Here is a 9333-nt window from a genome sequence, read left to right as displayed (position 1 = left end):
TTAACTCTTTCAGCACAGGCTTGGTCCCTGGTACTGACCTTGTAAACATTTTGTGCTTGTTATAGTTTACATGCTATAACTTTTAAATTAGTAAGCATATGTTAATGAAATTTAATGGATTATCAGTATACATTACAATGCGTTTATAGACAAAATATAATTTTTTTTATTACGTCTTAAGGTTTGTTAAGCAATGTTTTTCTCATGCATTTTTTTTTCTTTTTGCAAGTTTCCTACCCAACATGCAAAGTAATTTACATTTTAAGATTAAAAATACTTTTATGCATCAGAAAATTTTCAAATTTCACATGTGAAATCTTTATAATGTCTAGATAGTTATAAAATGTTTCTTAAGAAAAAACTTGTGTTATTTTCAGTAATGAATCAATGTACGAGTTCAGTAGCTTTGACCGACCTTGTAACCACCATAAAAATGAGGAAATAGATATAAATTATGCCTCTTTCATTCTACAATAAACACAAATTATAACACAATGACATAAATGTTTGGACTAAATAGCTTAAATTTCATAACATTATACATTTATATATATTTATTATATTGACCTTTTAGGCATGCCTGGCTAACAATACAGAAGTTACAATGATGCAGCTCACTCATGTTACTGTATCCAATAATATAAAACTGACCTTTAGTCTTTACAAAGTGACCTGTCTTGGCTGTGTTTTAGTAGACTAGTATTTTGTAAAATATGGTCACAATTCAATTATTATACATTGTACATACATTGATACTATTTACAAATAAGTTCTTAAACTTATTTTTCTTAAAACATAGAACAGTAAATAAAGAAGTAAAGCAAACAATTATCTATTCTAGTTATGACCTTTTTACTTGCTTGACGTAGGTTGCTAAGCCTTTTAAAATTTTGCACATGGAGGATATGAAACAAAATAATTTTTTTTAGGCTTTATACATACAGTTGAATATCAAAAAAAAACATAAATTACTATATCAATACCATAGAATTCCACTATAATTTATCAAGCTAAATAATTAAGCTGTATTTCAGTCAAAAAAAATATTAAATTTTGAGCAGACTAAAGACGCACCCTACCTCCTTAAAATCTTAGTTCAAAAGAAAAAAATGGTGTCCTAAGAATTTAAAATGATTAAGAAAGCCACTTGGGGGACATTCTGAGTTTTTGATTAGTTATTCATGTTGTATATAGAAGTAAGTGTATATAAGGGAGCATCTCCAAAAATGGAAAGAGGTTGGTGGGGGGGTCTACTGTGGTTGATTCAGTATATGAGCGATATCTTGGCAAATAGAAAAGATGAGAGATTCTTATCTTATATTCCAGCTTTTCAATATCAGTAGTTTATATTCCAGTTCGTACAAAACTATAGACTTTATATTTTGACATCACAAACATATAATTTGAACCAATGCTGCATTCATCATAGCACGTGACATTCAAAAACTGATGTTTAACTGTGTTTTTCTTTTATATATATATTTTCTTTTAAATTAAGAAATTGATTAGTATATAGTGCTAAAATTTGAATTATAATCTACAGTTTGATACTAGACTTGTTGACTTATATTCATAAAATAGTAGTTCAATAAAATTTTCAATGCGAGTCAACAAACATGATGACATTGCTTTTCACCCGTGTCCTGTTACAAAGTAGTCATAATGTGACAACTTTACAAGTTGGTTTTATTTTTTGCATGTCCTTATGATAAAATTGTACTGCCTCAGTTTTTATCTTATTTCAAATGAATAAATAACTTCTTATGCTGTTGAATAAAACACTTTTTTACCAACAAAAATTTCTTGAAGGAGTAGGGAATAGCTAGAAACTGTATCCAATCATCATTAATTGTAGGAAATGAGACTTGTCTTAAGAAAACTTGTAATAAAAGAAGTTTATGTATCTCTCCAGCAATCTTTCTTAGATCAAAAGTGAAATGTTTAAATTTGTATTTTTTGGCTGTTTATTTAATAAAAAGAGAGAAACATAAAATAGAGTTCTCAAATTAGGTCTAATCTTTGAAAAATGAGAGGGGTATCTATTAGCTTATAAATTAAACATATTTTATTAGAAATGTCTTGAAATGTTAAGTATAAATTGATAAAAATATCGGAGAAAGCCTAACCATGTTTAAACATAAAATGAATATGGATTTATGTATAGAACTTACATTTAAGCAACACAAGGTTTGTGATAAAAAGAGTACCCACCTAGTTATATCTTGAATTCCTTTTATTTATAGACTGAACAGACTTAAACCAGTTATTTCTTTTGAATTAGTTTTTAGTGCACCATAATATTAATATCATTTGAAATAGGCTTAAATTATTTTTCCCTACTAAATTATCTTTGTGATTCATATCTGTAGCAATGTGAAGAACACTTCATCACAAACCTCCAAGACAGTTGTGCCAAGATGACGGTTAGAGCAGTCCATGAGTAAACAGCTTTCTCCTCGGTCAAATTTTCAAACATGTACCTTTTCACACTCATGCTGTTATCAGTCAGTCTCATCTTCTTTCTACTGTCAGTCAAATGATAGCACAAGTAGCACCTCTCAGTCATGTAAACACCAGCCAGTTCCTAAAAGATTATCTTCAAAATCAGCTCCACTAGCTGCAAGTAAGAGAGAGTCTGGAAGCAGTTCTGATATTATCAAGGTTAATAGCAAATGTAGGATATCCATTAGGTCTAATAATAACAGTCCTGAGGAAGCTGTTAAAACCAAAATTCGTTCCTCTGGTAAGCCCAAGAGAAAGATGTTACATTCAAATGTGACATCGTCTGTTAAAGTCACAAAACGTAAGGAAAAGAAATGCCTGAAAAACCAGCACAAACATTAAATTTGTGTCTTTAATTCAGTAAATTTTAATAAAAATATACTTTTATTTAATAGAGGTGGTTGTACATATGTATTATGGTTGATGTTTTTTAAAAATTCTATAATTTTTTCCCTTTGAATAAGTAATTTTTATGTATACATAAAAAATGATTTTTTAAAATGTGAATTAAAATCTTTTATTATAAAAACACTCAAGGAATTTTAAAAGATGTACTGTGTGGTGGGTTCAGGGGGGTAACCCTAATCCTTATTTTATTATTCATCATAATTGTATGCAGTGATAGCCATTTTACAGTAACATAATTTCAGTGTGTCAACATACAGTGTATTTGCAATAACATAAATATTAGGAATACTCCTTCACTTGTTAATGTTATCATTAGATGTAGATAGTTTTCATTAACATCATATTGTCATATATTGTTACAGATTATGAATGATTTATAAGATTTAACCCATATCACAAGTAAAATTAACTAGTTTATCAGTTAAAAGGATTTAATTTTTGGCATTTTATAATAATATTTCATTAATAAAGAAAATATTTGGGCAGCAGTTTGTACCCATTGTTTAGAAACAGTCTGTGTGGGTAAAAATCATTGTTTCCAAGTAAGAGGAGAAAAAATCAAATTTAGTGATAAACTGATTTTTGAAACAATTATTTTGCATAAAACTAGTTGATTTATGCCTTTTTTAACTTTAGAGGTTAGCTAGATCCTAAAAATCCGACAGGCTTTTGAATAAATGATGGTCTTTTTAAAAAGTAAACATCTGCAAACTTATGATTGAATATTCTAAAAATAGGAGTATCTACATGCAGTTTTCTTTTTTATGGTGTAATGTGTGTACGTTTTAATGTGTAAATTTTCAAATAGTGCACTAATAGCAAAAATTGTATTCTTTGGCCAAACATGTTGTATACTTTATCTTACATGTTGGAAAATTTTGCATTCAGGCAAACCTCGATTATCTGGACTCATTGGAACTCAGAAAACGGTCCAGATAATCAAAAATATGAATAATAATGAGACAAAAATGACAACCAAATGAATTATAAATAACAAAATGTAATTGTGCAATCATACTTAGATATTTACAGAATAAAAGTTGGCTACAGAAATCTGAAATGTTGAGGCATTTTAGTTTGCTTCAATGAATATCACTTTATCTGCATAGCGAAGTCCATCATTTGTCTAAACTACAGAATTTGAACAGGTTCAACATTGTTCTGCCTTTCCATTCTAGACAAGCACTTTTTGAAAGCATCTACTGCTTCCAAGTTTGATACTGGCTTCTCATCAGGTTGGACCTCGTCTTCCTTGTCGCTACCTTCAATATCTTCCTCAGAACTTCTGATAACAATGGTTAAGATTTGTTCGTCTGGCATCTGTGGTATAGCCAGGAGCTCATTTTCCCTAACATGTCCCTCATGGTTTCACCCGAGTCATTTTTTGGCTCTTGTATATTTGGCTGGCTGTTATAGGGATGGGTTCGCAGATTCTTGAAAGCCTTGAATATTGATTTGGACCTTTTCTCTTCGTGTCAAACAGCATCTAAAACTCATCTTTTATAGTGTCTAGCTTTACAATTTCTTGGAAACTCTGTGCTGGATCGAGGTTGTGAGCACAAATTATTTTCTGAAGGAGTTTTCTCTTGTATAGGTTCTTCACTGCTTGAAGGATTCCTTGATCCATATACTGAACTAGGAAGGTCATGTTGGGAGGAAGAAACATATCAGTAACAGAACCATCACGGCTTTTGAGCTCACCAGGATGGGCAGAACAATTATTGATCAGTGAGAGAGAGCGTTTGGAGAGTGGATGTTTTGAGAATGCTGGTGGTGTTTTATTGCTGGCACATATTCTTTCCTAAACCACTCAGCAAAAATCTCCGAGTTCGTCAATGCATTTCTTTGAGACTTGTGGATTACAGGGAGGGTATTCATATTTACATTCTTGGAACAGGTTTTAGTTTGTGAGTTCTGGTGATGTTCGCACATCCAAGCACAGTTACGCAATCCTTTCACTTTTTGAATCTAGGAGCAGATTTCTCATGGCATGAAATGAAGGTTTTTTGCGGTTTGCATTTTAAAAATCACGTTACAATTGGAAATTACTGATTGCCGATTATTATATTGCATAATTGGACTAATTCTGATTATGTACATTAAAGTTGATGATGTCATTATGTAATATTGTTGACAGTTTAACCTTAAAAATTGTAATGACTGCACAAAACATACTTTCAAGCTTCATTAATTTTGAAATGATTGAACTTATCAATAAATGTGCCATGTCAAAAAAAATATTTTTAACCACGATCTCTTTCCTGTTCTTTATTTGATTGAGTGAAAAATAGAATCGAGAACTGTCCTTATGGCTATTACATGGTCAATACATAACATTATGTGACCGTTGTAAGAGAAGCAATCCAACCAATTGGCAATCATGTTTATCGAGCCACAACTAACTGTAAGGTAACTTAAATTATTCATAAATAATGTGACTGTCAAATGATGAAATGGAATGTTCCATAGCTGTCCAATAGGTTACTTATTTTGTAATTTATTTGAACATACCTGTTTACCACTTTCAACTTATAGTGACATGTACAATGCAAACAATTGACAAAACCTCCTTTAGGAAAGTTATGGGACATTCCAGATTTCCAATCGCTCTGTTGTCAAGTGCTCTTTAGCGACCTTCCCAAACAATGAGCTAATACGCAATGTACTACTAACGGGAAGCCACTTGGCATGTCATTCCGAGAACTTTGCAGGAAAAGTCTGCATAGGGTGCTGTTATCGACAATTTGTTAACGTACGGTCTGTAAAAAAATGGGTGTGATTCGCGATGTGTGGAGCATTGTTTTTAACTTTCCTTCATTGTATCAATTTAGGTGCATAAATGAGAAACTGATATTTTATTCTATGGTGAATAATGTTTCGTATTTTGTCAAAAAAAACATGGCCCTGATTGTAAGCAAACTTATAAATCAGAAGATTGTTGTTGTGAATAAAGTGATCTGGATGGTGCTATTTTTTAATTTCTTGGCAGTCGGTTTTCCATGACTGGGAAATTTGACAAATTCTACCAATTCCGATTTGTCTCTCGATTATGCAATAATCTGCCCAATTCCGATTGCTAAACTGATTATCGGTTAAACTGTTTCTGGTAAGCTTTTCCACAGAAGTCCAGTCTCATTGGTATTGTAGATTGCTTCTAGGGTCAAACCTTTTTCCTCGATCATCTTGTGCAGCTTCTGTGAAAAGGGTTCAAACTTTATTATGCAGCTGAAAGTCTTTCACCTTAAATGCTGCAGGTTCCTTATGCCATGTCGATGTTTAAAATTTTCTAACCATCCTATTGATGCTTTAAAGGTTTCATGATCAACCGACTCCATTGTTTTCAATTGACTGGAGGAATATTTTGCTTTCTCTTGAAGAAGGGGACCAAAAATTAGTGTCTTGTCTTTAACCCTATTACCCCGGCTATGCTATCAGAGAGAAGGTAACATTGCTGTCATCATATTTTGTTACAAAAATAAAACTAGTGGGTGAAATTGTTTGAAATTTGACAAAAATGTTCCCAAGAGTATGTAATTTCAGAAAAATAAAATAATTATGATTTTTTCTACTATTTATAATAATAAAAAATCGTTTTTTTTTTGAACTATTCAGAGCCCTAGTGCAAATAACTACATTCCTGAAAAGTGATTTTCATTTTGAGTGTAAAAAATACTATTTTTATCTTTAGCTAGGGAGCCAATCGACATAGAGGGTTGTAAAGGGTTGTTGGTGTTCAAACTCTTCTACTACCCCCTATATGACACTTTCTAAGTGGACAACTCTGTGGATCAGCTACTGAAAATTTTTGAGAGCATTTTATGTCAAACGAAACAAAATTAGCATTTCTCTATTTGCAAAGTTCATATGGTTTATTTAACTTAATCATGTCAAAAGAACAGTTATATACTACATACATACTGATAATAGAAAAATGGTTTATATATTTAAACACGTTACATTGCCATTTATTATGAAATTTGAAATAAAATGGTGTGGACTACATTACACAGCATTATATTAAAGTATGTGCATTTTGTATAGTAGACGAGAGCTGTATGAAAAATGATACAGTAGAGAAAATATAGTTTACTGGCATGCCTTTTAAGACAGTTTTAATAGTAATGTCATATTCTGAATGGCGCGTCTTGATTCACAAACCACTTGATCCCCATTCAGTTATCATCATCTGACTCACTGCTGGAAGTACTTGGCAGAAGAACATTTCTCCAGGTACCCCTTTCACCTGCACTCAATGTAGCACAGCACTTGTTTCTCTGCATACCAACAGCTTCAGTTGCATCCTTTCTAACAGTTACAGGATATAGACTGTGTAATTTGATCTGGCCATAGCATTGCTGTTGTCCATCCATAGTTTCCAAGAGAGGTATGACTGGTTTGGCAACATGTGCTCATTTGTCTAAAAATGCAGAGAGTAGGGCTTGTCTGAGATGCAATAGGAAAGAGTTTCAGTTGGTGGAAGTAACTTGAACAAAGTTGATTTGTTGTTCAAGAATTTATTGGCTATAATTTCTGCAAAAGTACATCCCAGCATATCTTTCTTCTTTGTATACACTCCAATGAGAAGAGTTCTGGCTTGATTTGTAATGTTATCTGTGAGAGTACATGGGCTTTCATTTTCAGCAAAATCTTCAAGTTCCCATTTCAAATTTTTGACTCATCAGAAGCCATGTTTTTTGCTGGTGAAGAATGGGAAACTTGTCCTGTCCCGCCCACTAAGGCTGTGGAGCATTAGCATTAGTTTGCACTGTGATGCTCCCATACACCGTGCAATGTTATGAATAGGCAAGTATTTGTTTTGGTTGATTTGAACCCACAATTCATTGAGTTCTGATAACAATGTTGAAGCATAGTAGATGCATAAGACAATGACATCAGTGCCATTAGCATAGACTACCACATGTTTCACATCTTCTGTCTGTACACTATATATATTGTGTGCAGAATGATTCATGTATCGGCTTCCTCGTGGGTTGATTAGAAATCTGGAACCGGTAGACCGATCAATCTGTGAGAAGTATAAATTTGGTCTCATCATCAAAGCTGCTACCCAAATAGAGTCGAGTACTACCCACGGTAGAACCATGAACTTCATCACTTCTCCACTTTGTGCACAGATAGTTCAACAAGCCAGCCTTATTTGGAGAAGTCAGTGGGATCAGGAGTCTTGACGTTGTCATCAATTTCATATGTTTTGTCAGGGTGTGATTTCTCAGATCTGTTGTCTGACTCCTGATTTCATGCTTGGGGTTTTATAGTGATCACAACAAAAGTGAATGATGTTCATTTCTTTGGGTACATCATTGAGAAGTTGCTGTTTATATTGATCACCAACAGCTTCAAATTACATATTTTTCTGGAATGACATACAACGTATCATATACATGGCATTGACAACTGCAGCAGTTTTCATTTGCTCAGTATCTGCAGGCAATTCAGACTGGCTTTTTATCTCAGTGTCTTCTTTGAGAGCTTTCACCATACTAACTTTGTTTCCTTTTTTCATGGTGTAGTCGTCATTGAATAGTGCCTTTGGTGTATTGCTGCACTTATGATTGCCCATGTACTCCACCACGTCAGTATTACCACCACTGGCAATGACTTGTGTCATTCGCATTAGTGCAGTAACTTCATCGCTTTTACCCGGATTTGAATATTTTGTTGCTGATCATTTGGACTTGTTCTGTGTATGAAATGTTTTGAGCTTCACCATAAATGTTTTGGTCTGTTGACTGGCTATTGATCTAGAAAGGGCTTGTAAACCGATTGCTTTGATGCTAGTCAAGTCATGTTTAACTTCAAGTTGTGTGTGTGTTGTCCAGTTATGATGCTTATCAGTTGCGTAGAATTTGATGTGAAAAGATTCACCTCTGTAACTGCAGTTACGTTTAACACTATGTCAGCATCTTTTTCAATCCTTGTCTGACTACAGGGATACTAACATCTTCTTCTACTTGCTGAAGGGTTGCTGCAGTTTGACATGTGAGCAGTCCTAGTAAGCTGTCATAGCTGATACCCTGCCCAAGTCTGTTGTTCAGGATAATAAGCTCCTTTCTGCATTTTCTGATTGCTAAAGGAGTTACAATACCTGAGATTTATTGCAGAAGCTGCTGTGACACCACCAAAATTTTCCTGGTGGTTGCATCATCGACTGTAACTCTGTTTGCTACATTTAGTGGAGGCTCACATATGGAATCTGATAGCAAACTGGCTGCAAAATTGAAGAACGAATTTGGTACAATCTTGGATGCAGCATTCATGGATACTTCAGTTGATGGTGCATTGTGATTATCGCTTTTGCACGACTTGGTGTCGTCTCTCAGACACTTGGCTGCTCTGTGCAGAGTTTTTTGTTTGTTATCAACCATGCTGAATGCCTGTAATTGTCAAAGTTTTTCTGTTGCA

General features: G+C 33.5%; 1 protein-coding gene across 1 annotated transcript in view; it reads left to right on the top strand.

The window, feature by feature from the left end:
* Positions 1-2907, top strand: part of LOC106471596 (dual specificity protein phosphatase CDC14AB-like) — a 20250-nt gene extending 17343 nt beyond the window's left edge. The window contains exon 8 of the mRNA XM_022400214.1: positions 2370-2907. Within this exon, the coding sequence (XP_022255922.1) occupies positions 2370-2421 (52 nt within the window). The 3' untranslated portion in view covers positions 2422-2907. The remainder of the gene's footprint in view (positions 1-2369) is intronic.
* Positions 2908-9333: the final 6426 nt, after the last annotated feature.

This window comes from Limulus polyphemus, unplaced genomic scaffold, assembly GCF_000517525.1.
Source record: "Limulus polyphemus unplaced genomic scaffold, Limulus_polyphemus-2.1.2 Scaffold4722, whole genome shotgun sequence".
In the NCBI taxonomy this organism is placed as follows: domain Eukaryota; kingdom Metazoa; phylum Arthropoda; class Merostomata; order Xiphosura; family Limulidae; genus Limulus; species Limulus polyphemus.
This window is presented reverse-complemented; position numbering and strand designations above follow the sequence as displayed.